The following is a 26,544-nucleotide window of genomic DNA, read 5'->3' as shown; positions in this document are numbered from 1 at the left end:
CAGGCAGAACTTTTCCAAAAATAGAATAGGTTAAGGAAATAGGTTCCCCATTGTTGTACATATTCAAGAAAATTAGAGATGACTACTTGTTGGGAAATTTGTAAAGGAGAAAGACTAGGTGGTTTTTGAGGTCTCTTTGAACTATAAGTCTATGATCCTTAATACTTTTCTATCTTCTCTCATGCTCCTTTCCCTCAATAATGATGCATGGAGGAAGTTGAAATACTATGCCACTGGGTCTCTCAGCTTTTCTCTCCTTTCTATCTGTTATTTAAAATATTTCCCCCATTGACTATCCCAGTTCCTGAAATTCATAAATTGCCTATTAGTTTACATAGAAACATTGAAGACTATGGTTAAAGTGTTTTCTGGAAGGGTAGCACAGAACAAATTATTAGCCCTCAATAACTTCCTTCTTGTTAATTTATTAGGCTAGCTCAATTATTTGACAGTCTTAACGGAATGGATCAAATGACAGACATGTTAGGGGAGGTGAGTGAGGAAGAGCATAAAATCAAGGGGTATTATCTGGGGAAGACTTTTCCTTATGCTTAAAGATATTGGGCCTTGGATGGACAGTGGATGGACTCCTAAGGCAAGGCAAGGGGTAGAAGGATGCCCAAATGACTTAGGGCTTCTTCATCATTTTTCCATGCTTGCATGATCATTCCTTCCTTGGTGTTAAAAGGAACTCACTGGAAAGATCTGCACTTGGACTTTTATTTTAGATATAATATTTGCTTTGAAAATCAAAATAGATCTTCCAAGCTCTAGCACACTACCTCCTGTTAATTTAGTACGTATTGTGTGCTTACTTTTATGTATACATACACACATATATGTTTCCATTCTTAAGCCTAATTAAGCAATCTTAATAAATGTTTGCTTAGTGATTGATGGAAAATAAGATATTGCCATAACCCTGTGACAGCCTTGGAACACTTTTTTAGTTAACTATAGAATAAAAGGAGTAAATATAGAATTTGGAAATGTTTAATTCAGTCTCAATTTATCCAGATAGTCATTTGAATTTAGCAACTACCTAGAACATTTGGATCATTTTCCATGAGCAGGATTAATTCAGCTAGTTTTGTATATTTTGTACTGTGGAGAGTTTTTGTACCATGAGGAGAAAACTTAAATTATTCCAATTGTCATTGAGAAGTCTTTTTTTTTTTTTTAAGGTCATGGCAAATTAGAGTGTAAGGTGAAATTTAAAGTAATCCAAAAGAACTAATAAGACTGAAACATTAATTATTGATTTTGATCACAGAAGAAAATCTTGAGAAAGACAGGTAGTCAAATATCCCTCTTGAGGATTAGCTGTATAGTTCACTTACACTAACTTTGTTTGGTTATCTTCACTTTATCCCTAGCTGTTTCAACTGTCTCTGCCATGATTTCTTCCCTCAATGAGAGCTGTGAGTGCAGAGCTTAGAAGCAGGACTGGTAGTTTGGGGAATATTGAGTATTAATATTATTTTATATATTAATAATAATCATGTCTTCTCTGAGCTATATAGGAAAACCATTGAACCGGAATCAGGAAAATTGGGTTCTGGTTCTGGATCTACTATTAACATAGCAATGTGTGTGCATGGGGATGGCATTTAATCTATGTGAATCTCACAGTTATACATGAGTAAAACAGTCTGACAGAGATTATGTGACTGGCTCAAAATCACACAGCCAAGAAGAATTGAGGCAGGATCTGAAACAAAGGTTTTTTTGACCCCCAAGTCTAACACAGTAAACATGATGCCCATAATTTAGACTTTTCATGATGACTGAGGGTCATTATGACAGAAAACATCAAGTACTGTAATAAAAATAACTCACATTTATGTAGTGCTTTGAGATTTAAAGAACAAAATGCATTCCTCAAAATAAGCCTATGATATAGGTAGTGTACACACAGTTCATTTATATCGTTCTACTCCCGAGGCCCTAGTCCCCTAACCCCTCCTCTCCCAATTGCCCTTTATTCTGTTACCTTAATGACGGAATAGAAACTCTTCTCCTTGGCATGAAAGCCCTTCACAACTTAGCTTCAACCTACCTTAAGCTTCTTATAACACAGTCTAGAAAGTCCTATATATTCAAGAAAGCCGTGCTGTTCCTCACATTTGATATTCCATCTCCATGCCTTTGCACAGGCTATTTCTCATGTCTAGAATACCCTCATCATGTCATAAATCTAGAGCTGGAAGAATATCACAGGGCATATAATCCAACCTACTCATTTTTCAAGATGAGGAAAATGAGGTAAGCACAGGAATAGGCATGACCTTAGCATTTACTAAATAATAAGGAGGTCATCTTTTATTAGCTAGGAGAAGTGAGTTAGAAGTCTTTAAATGCTAGACTGAGTTCAGGTTTTCTATGAGTAAGGAATCATTTTTGTTTCTTGAGCATGGAACTGACATGATGAAAACCTGGTTTTAAGGGAAATTAATCTGGTAGGAGAAGGAGACTAGAAGCAGAAAAACCAATTAGGAAATCTGGATTGATGAGAACTTTGACTTGTGTAATCATATACTTAAATTTTCTATGAAAAATTAATACAGGGAAAACTCGTTAATTCATACTGATTATAGAGGTCAGTTTGAATTATGTGAATTATAAAATACTATAACAACTCACCTATCTGAAAGTCACTTAACCAGCAACCTCAACTGTCTGGAACAGCTGAGAACCATCAAGTAAGCAAAATGTGCCTTTGACCAGGCAAAATGGATGTCATTGAGGCCACACTCTTAACATCACAAATTTTTACCTAATGGAAAAGTCTCATTTAAATAACCTATTTAATTTAATTTTTTAAAAAAAATCTTTAAATAAAATTGGTTGGTTGTTTCCCAGCCAGTGGCATAATAGAAAGCAGCAAATTAGATGGGTAAGAGAAGGGATTGCAGATAGTGACAGCTTTGAGATGGGACAACCTAATATAACAAGAAAGAAGGCAGAAAACTTTTATATGTGTGTTTGTGTGTGCATGTGTGTATATACACACACAAATATACATATGTCTACACAGGTACATATTATGTTTGTATATGCTTGAGTATAAGTGTTTGCCAAATAAATTCATGTTATTTTCCCTCCATAGAGAATAAGTTCCTTAAAAATAGGGACTTTCATTTTTGTCTTGGTATTCCCAAGCCTAGCACAGTGTCTAATACAAAGTAGTTATTTATTTAATGCTTGTTGTTGGTTGGCTTCAAATCCCCACTGAGATTATTCCCACCATCTACCCGCTTCACTCCTCCAACTGGGCTTCGTCCAACCCTCCTGAGTGCAGACCAGGGTCACAAAATGTCAAGCCTACCTTTCCTTTTGTGCTGCTATTGTTTTACTCTTCCCTGGTTGGCTTTGTATCCTACCTTATTCAGCATATACAATAAATATAAGGTAGGTGGGTAGGAGGTAAACATTAGTTGTGGATTTTTTGGAGGGGAGTGGAGGGTCAGGAAAAGATTCACGTATGAGATCACACTTTAGCTGAACTGAGGAAATTAGGAATTATAAAAGGTGAAGAGTCAGTACAGCTTGGTACATTGAAAGGAGCACTAGGTCTGGAGTCCAAAGGTCCTGGGTTCACATTTAGCTCACCTGACTGACCTTAAGCAAGCCAGTTACCTCATTTTCCTCATCTCGAAAAATGAGTAGGTTAGACTATATGCCCTGTGATATTCTTCCAGCTCTAGATTTATGACATGATGAGGGTATTCTAGACATGAGAAATAGCCTATGCAAAGGCATGGAGATGGAATATCAAATATGAGGAACGGCACAGCTTTCTTGAATATATAGGACTTTCTAGACTGTGTTATAAGAAGCTTAAGGTAGGTTGAGGCTAAGTTGTGAAGGGCTTTCATGCCAGGGAGAAGAGTTTCTATTCCGTCATTAAGGTAACAGAATAAAGGGCAATTGGGAGAGGAGGGGTTAGGGGACTAGGGCCTTGGGAGTAGAATGATATAAATGAACTGTGTGTACACTACCTATATCATAGGCTTATTTTGAGGAATGCATTTTGTTCTTTAAATCTCAAAGCACTACATAAATGTGAGTTATTTTTATTACAGTACTTGATGTTTTCTGTCATAATGACCCTCAGTCATCATGAAAAGTCTAAATTATGGGCATCATGTTTACTGTGTTAGACTTGGGGGGTCAGAAAAACCTTTGTTTCAGATCTTGCCTCAACTTTTCTTGGCTGTGTGATTTTGAGCCAGTCACATAATCTCTGTCAGACTGTTTTACTCATGTATAACTGTGAGATTCACATAGATTAAATGCCATCCCCATGCACACACATTGCTATGTTAACAGTAGATCCAGAAACAGAACCCAGTTTTCCTAATTCCAGTTCAGTGGTTTTCCTATGTAGCTCAGAGAAGACATGATTATCAAGAATTCTGAATGAGTAGTGTCCAGATTAATGAAATATTACCGATATTGGAAGCCTTGAAAGTCAAATTAGTCTTCATTATGTAGACCTGGGTTCTCTGCCTTCTAAATTCCAAATAACAAAGATACTCCACAATACCACAAAATTATATTATTTCTAGAAAAATTTCTAGTTCATCTTCTATTCATTTTCTTGCTGAATTTATTTTTTTGTGTTTGAAAAACTGAGTTTGGTATCACCTCCCTAAAATAATGAATCATAGTTAATCATATGCTAACAGCTCAGTTTTTGTCTTCCTTTCATTGCAAGGCTTTCTAATTATTGTTAGGTTTTCATTATGTGAAATAACTATATTTTTCTAATGTTCTGTCTAATAACAAATAGACTTTAGAAAGCCATTGAATTTGAAAACTTGAGAAACAGATAGCTAGATGATTTCAATGTTGGTGGCCCCTCTTGAGTGTTTTGTTTTATTATTATTTTTAATAAAATCACATCTGCTTCCTATATGGGGGAAAAAAACATGGGTAAGGAGGGGATGAGATTATTAATTTTTTTTTTTTGGCGAGGCAGTTGGGGTTAAGTGACTTGCCCAGGGTCACACAGCTAGTAAGTGTCAAATGTCTGGTCTGAGACCAGATTTGAACTCAGGTCATCGTGACTCCAAGACCAGTGCTCTATCCTCTGTGCCACGTAGCTGCCCCGAGATTATTAGTTTCAAAGAAGAGACATGAAACCATTCTGTGTGCTAGAGTTTTTTTTATCCTGGCAGCCTAGATTTGAATGTCTTATACATGAATTTTTAAATGGTCAGTCATAGAATTTTAGAACTAGAAGGGACCTTTGATGTTATCTATTACGATTCTTTTATTTTAAAGTTAAGGAAACTGAAACTGAGAGACTTTGATTCAGACCACAGTACTTAAGTAGGCATTTGATTTACAACAAAGAATTTTTTTTTTAGCTAAGTGGATAAAAAAAAGAAGAAACAAGGGAAAGGATGGACTCCTGCTCAGAGCAAAATTACTTGACTCTTATTTTTCTTTGATTCTCTGTGAGAATAATCTTTGTACTAGAAAGGACAGAACAAAAATAGCTAATGGGGAATAGAAAATCCAAGAAAAATAAATAGAGAGACAGTAAGAGAGACCCTAACAATCCTGAATGACTTCAAGTCATCAGCCTCAAAAAATACAAAATTGTTAGGTGGGGTTGTCGAGACCCAGCCAGTCATCTTTGAGACATTTTAGAGGATGTGATGGGGGGGAAAAGTCTTCCTGAACTAGAGAAAGACAAATGTCTTGATTTTCTAAAGGGAAAAGAGTGGAGTATATAAACTACAGACAAATGAACTTCAGTTCTGAGGAAAATTCTAGCACATTATGGTGTGATTTTTTTTTTTAACATGATCAAGTGGCATTTATTTTTTTCCTTGTAAACAGTATTTTATTGTTTCCAATTACATATAAAGATAGTTTTCAAATCAAAACAACTCTGAGGTACCACATCATACCTATCAGATTGGCTAACATGAAAAAACAGGATAATGATAAGTGTTGGAGACGATGTGGGAAAATTGGAACACTAATGCATTGTTAGTGGAGTTGTGAGCTAATCCAGCCATTCTGGAGAGCACTTTGGAACTATGCCCAAAGGGCTATAAAATTGTGCATACCCTTTGACCCAGCAATACCACTTCTAGGTCTGTATCGCAAAGAGATCATAAAAAAGGGAAAAGGACCCACATGTACAAAAATATTTATAACAGCTCTTTTTGTGATGGGCAAGAATTGGAAATTGAGGGGATGCCCATCAATTGGGGAATGGTTGAACAAGTTGTAATATATGAATGTAATGGAATACTATTGTGCTATAAGAAGTGGTGAGCAGGTGGATTTCAGAAAAACCCAGAAAGACATATAAACTGACGCTGAGTGAAGTGAGCAGAACCAGAAGAACATTGTACACAGTAACAGCCACATTGTGTGATGACTGACTTTGATAGACTTAGCTCTTCTCAGCAATGCAAGGATCTAAGACAACTCCAAAAGACTCATGAGGGAAAATGCTATCCACATCCAGAGAAAGAACTATGGAGTCTGAATGCAGATGGAAACATACTATTTGCTCTCCTTTTCCTTTGTTGTTTTGTTTTATTGCTTCATTGTCATGGTTCCTCCCATTAGTTCTAATTGTTCTTTACATCATAACTAATGAGAAAATATGCTTAATATGAATGTATAAGTAGAGCCTATATCAGATTGCATGCCATCTTGGGGAGGGGGAGGAGAAGAAGGGGAGAAATTTAAAATTCAAGATCTTATGGAAGTGAATGTTGAAAACTAAAAATAAATAAATTAATTATTAAAGATAGTTTTCAACATTCCAAAATTTTTTTATCCTTACCTCCTATCCCCCCTCCCCAAGATGGCAAGGTTTCTGATATACATTATGCATGTGCAATCATATAAACATATTTCCAGATTAGTTATATTACAAAAGAAGAAGCAGAACAAAAAGGAAAAGCCACAAAAATAAAAGTGAAAATAGTATGCTTTGATCTGCATTCAGACTTAATAGTTCTTTCTCTGGATACGGACTGCATTTTCCATCATGAGTCTTTTGGAATTGTCTTGAATTATTGTATTGCTGAAAAGAGCTAAGTCTGTCAATGTTAGTCATCGTACAACGTGGCTGTTACTGCGTACAATGTTCTCCTGGTTCTGCTCACTTCACTCAGCATTAATTCGTGTAAGTCTTTCCAGGGTTTTCTGAAATCTACCTGCTCATCATTTCTTACAGCACAATAGTATTCCATTACATCCATGTACCGCAACTTGTTCAGCCATTCCCCAGTTGATGGACATTCCCTCATTTTCTAGTTCTTTGCCACCACAAGAAGAGCTGCTGTAAATATTTTTGTACATGCAGGTCCTTTTCCCCGTTTTTATGATCTCTTTGTGACCTAGTAGTGGCATTATTGGATCAAAAGGTATGCGCAGTTGTATAGCCCTTTGGGCATAGTTCCAAATTGCTCTCCAGAATGGATGGATCAGTTCACAACTCCACCCACAATGCATTAGTGATACAATTTTACCACATCTCCAATATTTATCATTTCCCTTTTCTGTCATTAGCTAATCTGATGTATTTGAGATGGTACCTCAGAGTTGTTTTAATTTGCTTTTGTCTAATCACTAGTGATTTAACATTTTTTTATATGTCTATGAATAGTTTTTATTTCTTCATCTAAAAACTGCCTATTCATATCTTTTGACCATTTATCAATTGGGAAATGACTTATAGTCTTATGAATTTGACTCATTTCTTTATATATTTGAGAAACGAGCCCTGTGTCAGAAACACTTGCTATAAAAATTGTCTCCCAGATTTCTGCTTTCCTTCTAATCTTGATTGTGTTGGTTTTGTTTGTGCAAAGACTTTTTAGTTTAATGTAATCAAAATTATCCATTTTGCATTTTATAATGTTCTTTCTCTCTTATTTGGTCATAAATTCTTCCCTTCTCCATAGATCTGACAGGTAAACTATTCCTTGCTCTCCTACTTTGCTTATGGTATTGCCCTTTATGTCTAAATCATGTGCCCATTTTGACCTTATCTTGGGTGTGAGATGTTGGTCTGTGTCTAGTTCCTGCCATGCTATTTTCCAGTTTTCCCAGCAGTTTTTGTCAGATAGTGAGTTCTTATCCCAGAAGCCAGGGGTCTTTGGGTTTATCAAACAGTATATTACTATAGTCATGTATTACTATGTCTTGTGTACCTAATCTCTTCCACTGATTCACCATTCTGTTTTCTTAGCCTGTATGAAATAGTTTTGATGATTGTTGCATTATAATATTTAGATCTGGTCTGGCGAGGCCACTTTCCTTTGCATTTTTTTCCCCACTAATTCCCTTGATATTCATGACCTTTTGTTCTTTCAGATGAATTTTATTGTTTTTTCTACTATCACATTGTAAAAGTGATGGTCGGTTAACATCTAAAAAAGGAAGTGGTGATCTTCAACATAGTTCCATCAAAAACAGGTTGTGACAAACTAAGCTCATATAATACAGATAGAATGCATTTGACCAAGTCTTTCTTGCTATTCTTTTGGGCAGGATGGAGAAATATGAGACAGATGATGGTACAGTTAAGTAGATTTAGAATTGGTTGATTAGGGGCAAGTAGGTGGTGCAGTGTATAGAGTCCCAGCCCTGGAGTCAGGAGGTCCTGAGTTCAAATCCAGCCTCAGATACTTGACACTTACTAGCTGTGTGACCCTGAGCAAGTCACTTAACCCTATTGCCTAGCCCCCAACACCCCCCCCCCAAAAAAAATTGGTTTACTGGCCTCATCTAGAGTAGTTATTAATGGATATAAATCAAACTGTTAGGATATTTTTAGTGGAGTACGCCAGAGATGAGTCCTTGGCCAATGCTGTTGTGTTTTGTTTTTTTTCCAAGTGATTTGGATAAAGCATAGAATGAAGAATGGAAGGGAAAGGAACAAGCATTTATTAAACACCAGACACTATGCTATTTATTAAGTGCCAGACACTATGCTGAGCATTTTATGTGTATTATCTCATTTGAGCCTTTCAGATACTATACTTATAAATTTGCGCATTACATAAAGCTAAGAGAAATAGTTGACACATCAGATGATGGAGTTTGAATCCAAAGAAGATTTCTTTAAGCTAGACTATTGGGCTGCATCTTAACAGAGTGAAATTTAATAGGGTAAATGTAAAGTTTTACACTTGGGCCAAAAAAAAAAAAATGAATGGAATAAGTTTAAGTGTGGTTAGCAGTTCATCTGAAAAAGATCTTCATGTTTTAGTGGACTCTAAGCTCAACATGAATTAACACTGTGAAGTTTCATCCAAAAGAGCTTATATGATGTTGGCCACATTAAAAGAGGTATAATATGTAGAATTAGGAAGATACTAGTTCCACTGTGCTCCACCTTGGCTAAACTACATTTGGAATATCGTCTTCATTTCTTATTTGTTTTTCAGTTGTGTCTAACTCTTTGTGACCCCATTTGGGGTTTTCTTGGCAAAGATACTGGAGTGGTTTGTCATTTCCTTCTCTAGTTCATTTTACAGATGAGAAAATTGAGGCAAACGGTTAAATGACTTGCCCAGGGTCTCATAGCTAGTAAGTGTCTGAGGCCAGATTTGAATTTAGATCTTCCTGACTCTAGACCTTTCAGTCTATCCACTGTGCCACCTAGCTGCCCCTCTTCTTCATTTCTGGGCACTGTATTTTATAAGGGGCATTGATAAGCTGGAGAACGTCTAGAGTAGGACAGTCAGAACAGTGAGAGGCCTCCAATTCAGTGCCGCATGAGAATTGGTTAAAACACCTCTAGGGTGGGGCAGCTAGGTGGTGCAGTGGATAGAGCTCTGTCCTTGGATTCAGAAGGACCTGAGTTCAAATCCAGCCTCAGACGCTTGACACTTAACTAGCTGTGTGACCCTGGGCAAGTCACTTAACCCTGATTGTCTCATTCCCACCCCCCCACAAAAAAAAACCACCTCTAGGTATTTAACCTAACCAAAACTTAAGGAAGACTATGATAGTTTCATTACAGCAGTTAAAGTGCATTCACTTGTTCAGGCTCAAATAATTCAGGCACCAGATAGACTTTGAGGTCCCCTTTAGCACTTATATTCTCTGATCTGTGAAGTAAAATTGTGCTCATATATCTTGCCAGAGGTAGAACTTACCTCCTGACTTTGAGTCCATCATCAAAGTAAAATTTTGTAGGAGTTAGCATTCAAACTACATTGTTCTCAGTTAAGCAAAAATGCTGCTTTTGTATAAATTTGTATAAATTAGTAATTCTGAAGGAACTTTACCCTGATTTCTCTATTCACGGGAAAAAAAAAACCAGACTGTGTAATACTTAAACTTTTCTCTATCATAAAGGGTCTTTTTTGATACTCATTTAGTATTTTGTAATGCTTAGAGTAATGCTTAGTAAGTATTTTGAAATGCTTAGGGATAACTAAGTATAGTTAACAGACCCATTTCTAACTTAAGGCTTAAGATTAAGGTTAAGTTTTGTTAGTATGCATTTTATTATGTTGCCAGGAATATCCTTATTTGTACTGAAGTGTTGATCCTCATTTACCATTTTTATATGTGGAGTATTCATTTTCCAAAAGTCAAAAGCAAAGGTTACCTCAAGGAAATCTTTCAACAATTTAAAATACTCAAACATATGTTTTATGTAATTTATATTTTATACACAAATCTATGTTCATGTATATATGTGTGTTTAAATGCATACATATGTTTGTATAAATGCATATATAAAACATACAGTTTCTCTTTGAAATAGAAATCTAAAAATTCTCAAAATTGTGCATGTCCACAGTAATCCATTGAGTTTCTAAAAAGAGTTAACTTTTATGGCAGGTGAATACATGACCATTTTAATATAAGCAATTAGATTTTGAGTAAAGTATAAAGATGTTTTATATGTTAGGTTCATTGATTCCAGGCATCTAAAATAAGACTGACAAACTTTGATGAGAGAGTAAAGGAGGTCTTTGAACAAGATATGAAGCTTTGGTTTTCTTTGTGTAACTCACAAGGAAGGCAATTATATTTGAGATAATTTCATTGTCTTTTCTTCACTGTTTACTTTCCAGTTCTTTTTCTTTTCCAATAGCTTTTTTTTTTAAAGTATCTAGTATTTCTTTCCTGGTGCAATTGGTATCAATGTCATGATTCTTTCATCATGTCCCCATTTCTTAGGCACTGTTGCATTTGAAGGAGATAAAACTTAAAACAGACACTAGTAAATCAGACTGCCCTGAGGGCAGTGGGTAAAGGAAAACATTTTTTTCACAAATAAAGTTTATTTAGACTAATCACAATAGAAGAAAATATGAACAAAATTATACAATATGTCAAAAACCTCAAGTCCTTGTTTTTATTAAGAAAACGTTAAAAATAAATCAAGGTGTTTCAATTAGTTATTCAGGTTTTAAGTCTTCATGATAATTTATTAAATTTTTTAGCCTCCCAAAATAATTTTTCCATTTTATTTACTTCATGTAGCTTTTACTGTTGTAGGTTAAACTACATTTTGTCAGTTTTTACTTTTTAAAAGTTTTATTGAAATCTTTTGTTTTTATATCAGTCAAACACACACACACACACACACAAACACAAACTTAATCCGCAATCAAGCATTTAAATCTTTTTCTTCCAGAGTAGAATGCCAAGTATAGTTTCCATGTAAGTGCTACACTTATATTTGGAGAGAGACAGCGAGAGAGAGAGAGAGAGAGAGAGAGAGAGTGTGTGTGTGTGTGTGTGTGTGTATGTATACTTGGAATATCTAATTATTGGTAATAATATCCCTCTGTGTAAATAACCACTATATTCTCAAAATTTAATCTTTTATTCAAAATACCACAAATATATTTCTTATGTCTCTTTTTAGTTTACTTTTCAGTAAAGGAAGTGCCCTCATTTTAAGAAGGCCATAGAGTGAGAAATAAAACTTGACTCCTTGATAGTTTTGGGAAATATTGTTAGATACCATTTTTGTTCTTGAATTCAGCAGAAATGTGTATTGTCTCTGGTATCATGTGTATAATGTATAGAGAACTAGTCTCAAAACAAAGAAGATCTGAGTTGAGATCTAACACCCACTGGCCAAGGGATCCCCTCAGGGCTGTAGGCAACTCTCTTAAGAGTATAAGTTGCAGAGCAGGTGTCAACCTGCATTAATAGTAGAGTTCCTCATCTGGAAGGTCTCCATGTACCAGTGAAATCATAGGTCCTGTTCCTGTCCCTAGAAAAATGGACAATATGTTACTTGTAATCTGGTAAGAAATTAAAACATTAGTCACTGTAAGTGTGCTTATTTAAGCCAGTAGAAAGTAGAGATATTTAGTAATATTGGCAAAAACCTTTTTTCTCTTTTGTTTGCTTTCCTTTCAGTGTGGCTGTAACCAGATCCAGAGATGTGCCGTCCTTTGGGCCACCAATCCCCAAAGGAGTCACTTTCCCTAAGTCAAATGTGTTCAGGGACTTCCTTTTGGCCAAAGTTATTAATGCGGAGAACGCTGCTCATAAGTCTGAGAAGTTCCGTGCCATGGCTACCCGGACCCGACAGGAGTACCTAAAAGATCTAGCAGAGAAGAATGTAACCAATACTCCCATTGATCCTTCCGGCAAATTCCCCTTCATCTCTCTTGCCTCTAAGAAAAAAGAGAAATCCAAGCCTTATCCTGGAGCAGAGTTCAGTAGCATGGGTGCCATTGTGTGGAGTGTCCATGCCAAAGACTACAATAAGGCTATGGAGATAGACTGCCTTCTGGGCATCTCTAATGAGTTTATAGTCCTCATTGAGCAAGAAACAAAGAGTGTGGTATTCAATTGTTCCTGCAGGGATGTAATAGGCTGGACTTCAACTGACACCAGCATCAAAATCTTCTATGAGAGAGGGGAATGCGTTTCTGTGGAGAGCTTCAACAACAACAGTGAGGATGTCAAAGAGATTGTCAAAAGGTTACAGGTGAGCCCTTTCTCCTCTGTTTAAGTGGGTGAAATTTTGCATTAGATAAAGCTCTGTCTGCAGTGTCTGACAAAATGACTGAAGCTTATCATCTGAAAACTGCTAGATGATGTGAAGAAGAGAACCTAGCTTATTCTCTTGCTCTCTATCATTTTTTAGAAGAAAAAAACAATTAGAGGAAGATAAGTTGGCAGGATGCATTTATCATGTGTCTGTGTTAGAATCCTGTTTGCATGTGATCTGATTCCACTGTTGCTCACCTCAGGATGCCCATCTGCCAATCACTGTTACATAATTTTGGTTGTTAGAGAATGGTCATTTAATGGAGTATCTGCTTGTTGTCTTGAACTCTTAACAGATTCAAAATGAGTGGAGAAATTCAGATTTTTAGTTAACTTTTCTGCCTGTGGTTCCCTCTATTTTTCAACAGGCACGATCCTTAAATTTTCAGTGAAGACAGTGAGGCTCCCTTTTTGAGTAGCTGGTGTATTTACGAGTATAGACCAATTGAAGATAAAGATCCAAATTACTCTTCAGATAATTAACAATATACAGAAATGATCATCTCAATTATAACCTATGTTTGCATTTTTCCCCCTCAGCTGAGTCTCTTAACATTGTTCCACTCACTTCCTCAAAATGGTATCTTTTGTTTCTATCTCTAGTTTGTGACTAAAGGATGTGAGTCAGTGGAGATGACTTTGCGGAGAAATGGGCTCGGACAACTTGGCTTCCATGTCAACTATGAGGGTATTGTGGCAGATGTAGAACCCTATGGCTATGCCTGGCAGGCAGGACTGAGGCAAGGCAGCCGCTTGGTGGAAATCTGTAAAGTGGCCGTTGCCACCCTGAGCCATGAACAAATGATTGACCTTCTGAGAACATCAGTCACAGTGAAGGTGGTCATTATACCACCCCATGATGACTGCACCCCGAGAAGGTAAGGCAGAGGGAGCAGCACCGCACCCATGGCTCTTGTTTTTAGAGCAAAGGTAATCACAACTCTTTTTTAGGAGATTAAATGAACTAGGACCAGGAGAACAGTTTACATGACAGCAACATTGTAAAAACAACTTTGAAAGCTATAAAAACTATGATTGGTACAATGACCATTCATGGTTCCAGAGGACTGATTATATTTATTTATGTGTGGGGTGTGTGTGTGTGTGTGTGTGTGTGTGTGTGTGTGTGTGTGTGTGTGGAAAGGGAGAGGGGAAGGAGGAAGGGAGAGAGAGACAGAGCCAGAGAATATGTACACACACAGATTATATAGAGATTTTGTGTGTGTGCATATAGTGTATATAGCCATGCATATTTGTGATAAGAAATTTGCTTTTTTTCTTTTTTTTTTTAAAAAAAAGTAGTAGTAGGGATGTAGTGGGGTGAGATATGATAAGTTGAGAACATGAATTTCTGTTAATTTTTTAAAAAATAAATGAGGAATGGGGCAACTAGGTGGCACAGTGGATAAGAGCAGCAGCTCTGGAGTCAGGAGGACACGAGTTCAAATATAGCCTCAGACAGTTACTAGCAGTGTAGTCCTAGGCAAGTCCTAGGCAACCTCCATTACCTTCCCTCCCTCCCCCCAAAAAAATAATAGATGAGGGGTGATATAGGTGTGAAATGTTGCATGAACTTTCAGATGGGGTCACTGTATTAATAGTTTTACTCAACTGTTTTACTTTATTGTAAGAGAGTGCTCATGAAGTGAGAGTAATCTGTAAATGTTTGCAATGTAAAAACTAACATCGGTAAAACTAAAAGTGGAAAGAGAGACAGACAGACAGACATGCCGTCTGGGAAACATGCCGTCATAGGAACCTGGGGAAGTCACTTGACCTCAGTACATTAAGCCAGAGGTGTCAATCTCCTGACAGTTTTGCAAAACTCTCAAGTACTGCCTGAACTACATAAAAATGCTGTTTCTGTTTGTTTGACACCACTGCATTAGGCATCTCCATCAGACTGTGAGCTGCAGATAAGGTGTCAGCACATTAATAGAGACAGTTGGCCCACCTGGGAATTCCCTGTATCCATGAACTGTTAGATCCAGCCCCTACCTATTTCCTAGATATCCAAGCATAACTTAGCTTTGGGGTGAGACACTGGAAACTGAGGGCAGGAGAGGTTGGAGTAATTAATTTGGGAAAATTCCCAGACTTTGTGCCTCGGGACCGTAAAGTAGCTGTTGTACAGGAGCCTGACTTAATTCATCCTTGAGTCCTCAGTCTCCTGCGAAATGAACCACGAAGATAACACACTTTGAATGTGTAATTTAAAAACATTCCGAGTACTGTCAGACAGAGATAATCATATGTCTCACTATTGCCTTCCATCACTGTCTAAAAGTAAAAAAAAGGTTATTCTGACCCACCTCTTTCCCATGGAGAGTTGAACTTGGCTCTTTCCAGTGTAATCCAATTATCTTTCATCACATCAGCCCGGCAGCATTGGCTCACAATCAGCTGATCTCTCTTTGGCTCCTTCACAGATATCAATGGACTGCTCCTACGAGGGGTACCTTAGCATAAGGATTCTTAACCTGGGGATCTGTGAACTAGTTCTTGTTTTCTTCTTATATGTTGATAACCGAATCTCAGTTATCAAATCGGTTTCATTTGTAATTGGTCTCAGTTGTAATCCTAAACATTTTATGCATTTAAAAACATTATTCTGAGAAAGGATCCATAGGGTTTCACCAGACTGCCAAGGAGGGCCATGGGATGAAATGAAAAAAGGGAAGACACCCTGCCTTACATTTTGTGCCTCTGTACCACAGAGCATCTCCCAACCTAGTAGCCATGTCAATTTTTAAAATTCAATTTCACATCCTCTTTGAAAGAGGCTTCTTGAATTAAACAAATTTAATCAACTCTCTTTTTGCTATGGGTTGCTTTGCCTCTGCCAAAGGTTTATTTCTTTGTAAGTTCTTATTTTCAAAATCTGTTATTTCAGTTTTTTCTGTACTAGGGGTTCTTAACCTTTCTTGTATCATGGACCCCTTTGTCAAACCTGTGAAACCCCGTACTCAGAATAATGTTTTAAAATTTACAAAATAAAATGTTTTAATTTAATATTGCAAAGGAATCCAAAGATTAGTAAAAAAAAATATTTTTTTTATTCATCCAAGTGTACAGGTTCCCCAAAATCTATGTACATATCTCTTAGGGAGGGGTGTCTGTGGACTCCAGTTGAAAAACCTCAGTTCTAGACTTTGTCTTCTCTTAACTCTTCTGAAGTCAACACAGTATTCCAGGTTTTCTTTTTCTCCCTAAAACATCAACCCTAAATCTGCCACAAGTATGGGCTTTTAGGCGATGGCTGCCTAAGTACTTTACTATCATAGAATTTATGGGATATATGGGTAGTTTAATGGATAGAACACAACACGCCCTAGGTTCAAATCCTGCCTCAGACATTTACTAGCAGTAGCACCCTGGGCAAATTACTTAACTTCTACATATTTACATTATTATTTATTTATTTTAACAAGTAAATAGTGATGGATGTTAAAATGTGCTTCATTTGCCTGAACCAAGAATCTGAATCAGGACTTTGCGCTCCCGACAAGATTTCAAGTAGTATTACCTACCAAATGTTGCTCCAGCATGAATTATGTCCTTGTTTCAAAATAGAGTAATGCTTCATTTATCCAGGGACATTGGGGAATAAAATGTTCTGAAAGACTAGATTTTCTAAGTAACTTAAATAAACTGGACACTTAAAATGCCCTTAATTATTTTAATTGTTTTAATAGAAACCTATCTAAAATCTGTTTTATATTTTTATGCCTTAGTAAACAGAAGATATTGAGCATTATTATTCCCTTTTTTAAAATGACTATGGGATATTAGTGATATTAATTGTTATACTCTGCTGTAAATATAGTGATGCCTTAGGGGCCCCTGCGCAGGTATGGAAAGCTGCTTTCTTTTAAACAAGCACACAAAAGCTCTGTCTTTTCTATTAGTTTTTTTTTTTTTTCAGTTTTATGGCCATTGCTGGACTTACTTCTTACACTTTTAATTATTGCTCTTTGTAATCGGCCAGCTAGAAACTAAGTCAGAAAACCAAGCTTGTTTCAAGTCAGCAGCCTTAATCAATACAAACTTCAAAGTCAGTAGGCGCCTCGTAGGTGAATGGCTGTTTGATGGCATCCTCTCTGCTTGGAGACATTTTTCTCCAAATCCTCTCCTTTAGGTGCTTAAGTCATCAAAGTATTATTAATTTTAAAAAATAACAAAATATTTTTGTACAGTTTGTTTTCATAAACGATTTAAATGACCTAATGATTAAAAAAGCTTTATAGAACATGAGGGCAGCTAGGTGGCCCCACCCCTTCTTCTTAGTTATCATCATCTCTTGCCTAGAATATTACAATATCTTTGTAATGGTTTTCCTTGCCTCCTGTTTCTCCCTTGCCCCCCAACATATCCTTCACACTGCTGCCAAATTTATGTTCCTGAAACAAAGATCTGATCTTAACATTCTTCTCCTGGAAAAGATTCAGTGGCTCCCCTTTGCCTTTAGGATAAAATAGAAATTTTTCTGCTTGGAATTTAAAGCTCTTCATAGTCTGACTCAAGCTTAGTTTTCCAGGGTGGTTAAATATTTCTTCCCCTCACTATACATTCCAGCCAGACTGGCCTGGGGCATAACTCTCCATCTCCCTTTCCACAGTGGCTCTTCCAAACTTTTTCGCCCCCCCCCCCCCAAACTTTCCCTGGCTCTCCTTCCCTACGCTCTCTCAGCTGAGAACCTCGACTCATATTTCACTGAAAATATTGTGGTCATTTGCCAAAAGCTTCCTTTTGTTTTCTCCTCCTCATCTCATATCATCAGATGCCTTCTGCCGTTATTTCTTCCTTCACTCCTATTTCGTGAAGAATTGACCCTAGTCCTTGACAAAACCAAACCCTCTATAAGTACAACTGTGTAAGTTGTACATTTCCATACCATGCCATCCTTTCTCCTTCGTCAGATTCCCTGCCTCTCCATTTTGTTTAGTGAATTCTTCTTGACTGACGTGTCATTTTGTCTTCTTCAGCAAATTGTTCCTTCTATCATCCCCTCTCACACTTATCTTCAATCTCTCCCTGTCTACTGGCTTCCCTACTGGTTATAGATATGTCCATGCCTCCTATATCTTCATAAAACCCTCGCTTGATCCATCCATCCTTGCTAATTGAGATCCAATATCTCTACATTCTTTTGTGGCTAAACTCCTTGAGAAGGCCATCTATAAAAGGTGTCTCCCCTTCTTTTTTCTCTTCTTAACTCTCTACAATCTGGCTTCTGACCTCATCTTTTAACTGAAATTGCTCTCTTCCAGTTACCAATGATCTCTTAGTTGCCAAGTCCAGTGACCTTTTCTTAATCATTATCTGACTTGAATTGTATGTAAACTTTGACATTATCAATCACCCTCTTCTCCTTGATACTCTTTTCTTCTCTCTAGGTTTTCAGGACATCACTCTCTTCTGGTTCTCTTTATACTTATCTTAGCACTTCTTTTCAGGCTCCTTTGTTGGATCTTTATCATATCCCTAACCATGGGCGTACCACAAGACCCTCAGTACTCTTTCAGTTGGTGATCTCATTGTTTTCATCCTTTCCAATTCTCTCTCTGCTTCTGATTCCCCCCCAAAAAATTTATGCAGTCCTAACATCTCTACTGAATTCCAACTTTGCTTCCCCAGATGCCAAGACATCTTGAAATGGATGGTCTGTAGACATACTATATTCCACATGTCCAAAACTGAGCTCATCTTTTCCCCCTTCCTTATTACTGTTGAGCACACTACCATCCTCCCAGTTCCGTAGGCTTGCAACCTAGGTGTCAATCTTGACTCCTCACTATTTCTCACCACCTCCATATCCAATCTGTTGCCGAAGCCTGTTGATTTCACTTTTGTAACATTTCTGAAATACACCCCTTTCTTTCCTCTGATCCCACTACCACCCTGGTGCAGGCCCTCATCTCCTTAAGCCTAGAATATTGCAGTAGCCTGCTGGTCTGTCTCCCTGCCACAAGTCTCTACCCACTCCAGTCTACCCTTCATTCAACTACCAAAGTGATTTTTCTGAAGTACATGTCATCCCACACCCAATCCATAAACTCCAGTGGCTCCCTATCACCTCCAAGATGAAATAGCTTTAGCTTTAATATCTCTTTATAACCAAAACCCTGCCTTTCCAATCTTTTTATACTTTATACCACCCTCCTTCCCCCACATACGCTTCAGTCCAGTGACACTGGTCCTCCTTACTGTCTCTTCACACGAGACATTCCATCTCCCGACACCACGCATTCTCACTGGCTGTTCTCCCATGCCTAGAATGCTCTCCCCCCTCATTTTTGTCTCCTGGATTCCCTGGCTTCCTTCAAGTCCCAGCTAAAATCCTACCTTATACAGGAAAACCCAATCTCTCTTAATCCAAGTGCCTCCTCTCTGTTAATTATTTTCTATTTATCTTGTACATAGCTTGTGCATGTTATCTCCCCATTCGATTGCAAACTCCTCAAAGACAGGGCCTGTCTTTTGCCTTTCTTTGTGTCTACAGCATTTGACACAGTGCCTGGAATATGTTGTTGTTTAGTCATTTCAGTTGTGTCTGACCTTTCATGACCCCATTTGGTGTTTCCTTGGCAACGATAGTGGAATGGTCTGCCATTTCTTTCGCCACCTAATTTTACAGATGAGGAAACTGAGGCAAGCAGGGTAAAGTGACTTGCCCAGGGTCACAGAACTAGTAAGTGTCTGAAGCCAGATTTGAACGCAGGAAGATGAATCTTCCTGACTCTAGGCCCAGCACTCTATTCATTACACCACCTAGCTGCTGCCTGGCACACAAAATAAACATTTAATAAATGTTTATTGACTAATTGTTCTTCCCTGTGTGTGACATTCCATCTTCCATCTGTATGTTTTTGCAAAAACTATATTCCCCTATATTCTCCTTCCTCATCTCCACAGAACCCCTACTTCTCCTTCAAGGCTTATTGTAAGTGCTTCTTCCTCCAAGACAACTTTCAGAATTCCCCTATAGTCCTTGCCCAAAATCACCGTATACTTATTTTGAATAAATTCTATATTTATTTATGCGTGTATATGTTATATCCCGCTAGTAAGCTCCTTGAGTGCCTGGCGGTCTGTTTCATATCCCCATATTCTAGTACAGACTAGGTACATGATAGAATGATAAATTTAGATTTGCAAACCATCATGTAGGAGGCCATCTACTCAATTCCTTCATTGTGCAGATGAGGAAGCAAGTGTTTTTTGAGTTCTGCTGCAAAGTACAGCATTTCAAGTTCTAGTGGAACTACGTTCAGTGCCTGCTTGTTGATTAAGTTTTGTCTTATAACTCATTTTATAGTACTTCAAGATTTACAATATTCCTGTTTTACCAGGATATACCTAGAATTTTTTACCTGGTTAGTTTTCCATCTCTTTGTCTTGACATTTTTAAGGCTTTTAGGTTATCTTTTGAGATAAGGTGCCTTCACAATATTTAGAAACTTTCCTAGTTTTAGAGTTCTGTTACCTGCCTAAAAATAAGGGGGGAAATGAGAGTATTGTGAGATCCTCAAAAATCAGAGCAAAACACATTGAAACTGGAAGGCATGCAGGTAACAGGGGGTAGCAGCAATATCAGGCACACATTGGTATCATGGGAAGTAGGACAAGTTCCCTGAGGTTTGCAGATGAAATGTTTTTGGCACAAGTACTTGATATGAAAAGAGCTTTTTCTTACATATGGAAACCAAGCCAAATTATTTTTTAAACAACCTCCCAACAATAGCTCTCAGAGACTATCAGACTGAACAAAGCCAGCATCAGAGTTAAAACTGGGGGCTGAAAAATCTGCATGTTAGTATGTGAAAAAAGGAACCGGGAATCATCCATTCCTTCTACAGAGCCACCCATGGGTATTAGGGCAAATGACATTTCCTTTCAGGGCTTAACATGTCTTATCTCCAAAGGAGGGGTAGATAATAGTAGCATAGGAACGGCTTTCAGACATTCTTGCTAGTGTGAAATGATGTTGCTGCCTTTAGAGGACCTGAAAGCCCTGCTATCCCTTCTTCCCCTCAGAAATTACTTCAAAGGGCATAGCTGAGGCATTAACACCTTGCTTCAGTTTTTTAAGCAAAATAGGATAATGCTTTTCTGTCATATCTCCCCTCCTCTGTGCTTCACACCCCCACTGCTGTTTTCCTAGCAACTAATTACTCTGTTCTTTGACTAGTTGCTTCTTTTTTCTTCCTTTTGTCAGCTGTTAATGCTATTCAAGAATGAAGCTATGTAGTTCCTCACCTACCCTGCCCTGTCTTTCCAGCCCATCACCCCCATATTTTGAGGACAGTCAACCTCCAGAGAAGATTTGTAAACAACATTTATAGTGATTCTGTTGATAACCATTAAAACAACTGTACAATCAAGGCAAGGATTTGCAGAGAATGAGCAGTATAAAAGATGTTGTCAAAGAAATGTATGGTTAGAAGATCACAAAGCAAGAGCAAGGATGGAGAATGATGCCATTGGGATGTCGAGAGAAAACACGGAAGGGCCCTAGCACATTACAGGGGCTGAAGCAAGTCCCTATTGCAAATTATGGAAAAACAGATAAAAATGGACAAGCAGAGACGGCTTCCCTCACGGGAGGGAACACCCACATCAATTAAATCACAGGTCCATTTGAGTGTCTGCTTATTGTGAGTAGTTGAGGCAAAAAGGGAATTTCCAAAAGCCAATTAGTTGTAAAAATAAAGTATCAGATGAAGAACTTAATATTCTTCTATATGTTCTGTTTGTGAAATTCCATGCCCTCCATTCTTCTGGAAGGGTCAGGAGAGCCCCACAAATAAGGAAATACTAGAGATAACTGCCTACTCTCTCTCAAAAGCTTTCCTTTTTTTTTTTTCCCCAGTGTTATTTCAACCCCTCTGATTACATAAAGGAGAGAGCCTCAATTAGGTAAAAGTAGTCTCCAGTCTTTTCCATATGCATAGGTACAGAGGTGGAAGGTAGAATACTGAGTTTGGGGAACAGCATGGAGGCTATTTTGGCTGGAATATAGAGTGCACAAATGGATATAATATGAAATAAGCCTGGAAAGGTAGACTGGAGCCAGATTGGGAAGCATCCAAATGAAGACTTTGTATTTTGTCCTGAGGGCATTTAGGGAGCAGCAGAAGGTCCTTCAGCAGGTGAGTAATATGGTCAAACTTGTACTTTAGGAAATTTATTTTGGCATTTTCATGGAGGAAGGATTGGCAACAACAGAGACTTGAGGTAGGGCTCACAGTTAGGAGGCAGTGGCAATAATCAGGGTAAAAAGTTCTGGGAACCTGATTTAGGGTGGTGAATGTGGGAATGGAGAGAAGAGGATAAATGTGAGATGTGCTGTGAAAGTAGCATTTACAAGACTTAGCAAGTGATTGTGTATTAAGTGGTTGTGCAGTTAAGGGGCTGGGGGTGGGGTGTAGGAGGGTTAAGAATGATGTCAAGGTTTCAAATCTTTTGCATTTGGAATGAATAGTGTTGTCCTCAACTAAAATAAGGAATTTTGAAGAGTGGGATTCAATTCTTACTAGCTATGTTTCCCTGAACAAGTCATTTTAGATTTCTCTGCTCCTCTTTGTCTTTATGTGTAAAAAATAGGGATAATGATATTTGTGCAACCTGCTTCGCAAGGTTGTCAGGAAGGCCCTTTTAGATTCAAGGTACCAGTGTTAAATGTGAGGCATGTTTTCATTATTATCAGAAGCACAGAATCCTACATTCATAGGCTAGGAAGTACCTCCAGAGATTATCTACTCCAAACATCTCATTTTACAGATGAGAAAACTGAGGTACAGCCAGTATTTTTAACAAGTCAAGCTTCAACCTCTTAGATCCATGTTCCTTATTGTGGGTACCTTCCCCTTTGGTGCAGATTGTCTTTCATGCTTTCTTATCCTATGTGACTAATCATCACGTCTTCCCAGACATGTTTCCTATGAAATCTCCATGATGTGCCAGGACCATCCTCCGATAAACGTCTAGTGTTTGCTGGGTACCATTGCACCTTGTGGTCTGTCTCTTATTCCTCAGTCTCACAACGTTATCTCCTTTTCAATCATACTTCCCAATTGTGTCTTCTTACATGAGCAGTTTCTCATAGGTTAGCTACTTTGAAACAATAAGCAACTTCAAACATCACAAATAGTGTTAATATAAATAACTTTGTACCAGAACCTATTGTTGTACCAGAAACCTATAAGTTTCCACAATCTGGCTGCAACCTAATTCCACTCTATTTACCTTCATTATCTGTATGTTTCAACCACTTTTGACTGCTCTCTGTTCTTCAGTTTTATCCTATCTTCCTTTATTTGTGCAGACCATCCCTCATTCCAGGAACACAGTCTTTCATTATTGAACTAGTTGTTGAAATCCTTTTCTTCCTTTAAAGCTCAACTCAGATGGCCCTTCCTCCATAAAGCTTTCTCATGATGCCCTTACCCCATCCTGAGCTGAAAGTGTTCTCTCTGTCTTCATAATATTCAGAGCACTTTTTCTTGAGCCTTCCTTTGTCCTTAACATGGCAATATGGTATTTAACTGAATGAATATTGGACTTGAAATCAGAAAAGATCTGAATTACAGGCTCAGCTGTGATGCATTCTAGCTGAACCTCAGTTTCCTTCTCTGTCAGTTTAGGATGATATACATGCCTCTACCTCACAGGGTTGTGAAGAAAGCAGGTTGTAATCTGTCAAAGCCATACCGTGTCTACCACCTTTGGAATGTAAGCTTCTTGAAGGACTCTGTAGTTTTTCATTTTTGTGGTTTTACCATCTCTCATAGTGCCTTGCATGTAATGCCTTTAACAATTGTTTCAATTGCTTTGAATGTCAGTTGACCGTATATGATTTCCTCAAGCTGTTAGTCAGATTTCATCCCTGGTTATTTCTATTTTATACAAAAAGAAATAGAGGTATAAGAGTTAAATTAAAGCTATTCAGCATCAGAGGTAGGACAAGAAGGGATAATTTTTTTTTTCTGCTTCTCTATCATTAATCATTGTAACAACCCTTCCCTTCCCTTGCCCCTTAACTAACCCATTCTTGTAACCAGTAAGCATAGTCAAGAAAAGTGTATCAACACATTGGCCATGTACAAATGCCTTTCTCCTCCTGCACTTCTAGACCATTTCCTCTCTGCAAAAAAGTACTGACTACTCCTTTAAAAATACATAGAAGAAAACGAATAGACATTTAGAAGGTTGGACCCATGTGACACTTTTCTTACTACCATGTTAAATTTTATGTACCCTTAAAAAATATGTCATTACAAAAGTTCATAGTTTAATATACAATCCTTTTTTAGTTCTTATTTGCTGCATATAGAGGTTTTCCATGTTTGTTAAGTTCATAGTAAGGAACAATGGAAAACATTCAGATTTGATTTCCCAAGGCACTAATTTTTGAGAGAGAAAGAATCTTTTTACTCATAGGTTAGAGGAAGAGTTAGAAGGAAGGCCAATAGATGATTTTCCACACTAATTTTTATTCCCAAAATTGAGATTTTAGTGGGTTATTTTTTCATTCAATTTAAAATTTTTTATTTTTATCTTTTGTTTTTATTTCATTTTCATTTCTGAATATATGCCTTCCTCAATCACATTTGCTAGTTCATCATCCATATCATACCCTTCACTGGGCTTGTACCCCAAGGCTGTGTACTGGGTCTTCCTCTGTTTTTGCTCTACAGTCTCACCTAGAAACCTCATCATCTATTTCTGCCAAAGGTACCACCATCCTTTTAATTGTACAGGTTGACAACCTTCACATTATCCTTGACTCTTCGCTTTCCCTTACCCCATATACACAGTCAGTTGTCTTATCTTGTCATATCTTATCTTTTCTACCTCAAGAACATTTTTTTTTTTTGGTGAGGCAATTGGAGTTAAGTGACTTGCCCAGAGTCACACAGCTAGTGAGTGTTAGGTATCTGAGGCCAGATTTGAATTCAGGTCCTCCTGACTCCAGGGCTGGTGTTCTATCCATTGCGCCACCTAACTGCCCCAAGAACATTTCTTTTAGCCAGTTCCCTTCTCTCCACTCAAGTTTTGGCTCTCATAACCTCTCACCTGGAGTATTATAGTAGCCTCATATTTGGTCTCCTGACCTCGTCTGCCCTCTACACAGCTGCTAAAGTCAGTCTGTCAGCTAGTATTTATTAAGTGCCTACTGTGTGCCAAGCACTGTACTGAGTTCTGAGAATGCAAATAAAGGCAAAAAAAAAGTCTTTTCTCAAGGAGCTCATACAACATGCGAAAAAATCCATACAAACAAGACAGATACATACAGGATGAATTAGGGGTAATCTTAGAGGGAAGACACTAAGATTAAAGAGGATAGGGAAAGGCATGATGCAGAAAACAAGACTTTAGGGGAGACTTAAAGGAAACCAGGGAAAATGTGACATAGAGATGAGGAGGGAGAACATTTCAGACATTCAGCACAACTAGTGAAAATGCATCCAATCGGGAGATGGAGTGTCTTGTTTGAGGAACAATGAAGAGGCCAGCGCCACTGGATCACAAAATGTATGGAGGGAAGTAAGATTTAGAAAGACTAGGAAAGGGAAAGGTTATAAAAGACTTTGAAAAGCAAACAGAAAATGTTGTGTTTGATCCTAGAGGTAATGGGGAACCACTGGAGTTCATAGTCATGAAGGTTCATCATGCCGTGTTTTAGGAATGGATTGCAGTGAGGAGAGACTTAAGGCAGGGAGACCAACTGGTTGGTTGTTGCAATAGTCCAAGTGGGAAGTATTGAGGGCTCACATCAGGTTGGTGACCATGTCAAAGGAGGGAACATATGCAAGAAAAGTTACAACAGTAAAATTGACAGGATTTGATCCCTGATTGGATATGAGGGGTGAGATAATGAGGAGTGACATTGAGTAACATTGAGGTTGTAAGCTAAGGAGGAGGGGAGAGGTTGGGAAGAAAGATAATGAGTTCAGTTTGGATGGGTTGAGTTTAAGATGTCTGTTATAGTCAGTTCAAGATGTACAGTAGGCAGTTGGAAAAGTGAGACTGTTGGCTAGCAGAGAGATTAGGGCTGGACAGGTTTTCCTAATGCACAGGTCTGACCATGTCACTCCCCTACTCGATAAACTCCAGTGGTTCCTTGTTGCCTTTAGGATTAAATATAGACTTTGGTTTTTAAAGCCCACCACAGTCTGCCCCCAGCTTACCTTTCCAATCTTGTTGTATGTTACTCTTCATACACCACCTTGGAGTCAAGCTAGGCATTGGCCTTCTTATTGTACTTCACATATGATACTCCATCTTCATCACTTTGTACTGACAGCCTCCCATGCCCGGAATACAGACCTCCTTCTCCTCTGCCTCTTAGAGTCCCTTGCTTCCTTCATTACTCAACTAAAAGGCTCAATTCACCTTTATAGTTTTACTATATAATATTGTCCTGATTCCCTCCTGCTGCTAGTACCTTCCTTTCATAGAAATTGCTAAGGGAGGGGTGTGTGTGTGTGTGTGTGTGTGTGTGTGTGTGTGTGTGTGTGTGTG

The 26,544-nt window shown here is 37.9% G+C and overlaps 1 protein-coding gene across 7 annotated transcripts in view; it reads left to right on the top strand.

Moving 5' to 3' along the window:
* SIPA1L1 (signal induced proliferation associated 1 like 1) overlaps positions 1 to 26,544 on the top strand; it is a 375,977-nt gene that overhangs the window by 269,907 nt on the left and 79,526 nt on the right. For all 7 annotated transcript variants that reach the window (XM_027844736.1, XM_027844738.1, XM_027844739.1 and 4 more), the window contains 2 exons: positions 12,379 to 12,955; positions 13,621 to 13,895. In XM_027844736.1, the coding sequence (XP_027700537.1) occupies positions 12,379 to 12,955; positions 13,621 to 13,895 (852 nt within the window). The remainder of the gene's footprint in view (positions 1 to 12,378; positions 12,956 to 13,620; positions 13,896 to 26,544) is intronic.

This window comes from Vombatus ursinus, unplaced genomic scaffold (assembly GCF_900497805.2).
Source record: "Vombatus ursinus unplaced genomic scaffold, bare-nosed wombat genome assembly UNPS02014945.1, whole genome shotgun sequence".
Taxonomy (NCBI): domain Eukaryota; kingdom Metazoa; phylum Chordata; class Mammalia; order Diprotodontia; family Vombatidae; genus Vombatus; species Vombatus ursinus.
The sequence above is the reverse complement of the archived record's forward strand: the minus strand, read 5'-3'. Positions and strand labels throughout refer to the sequence as shown.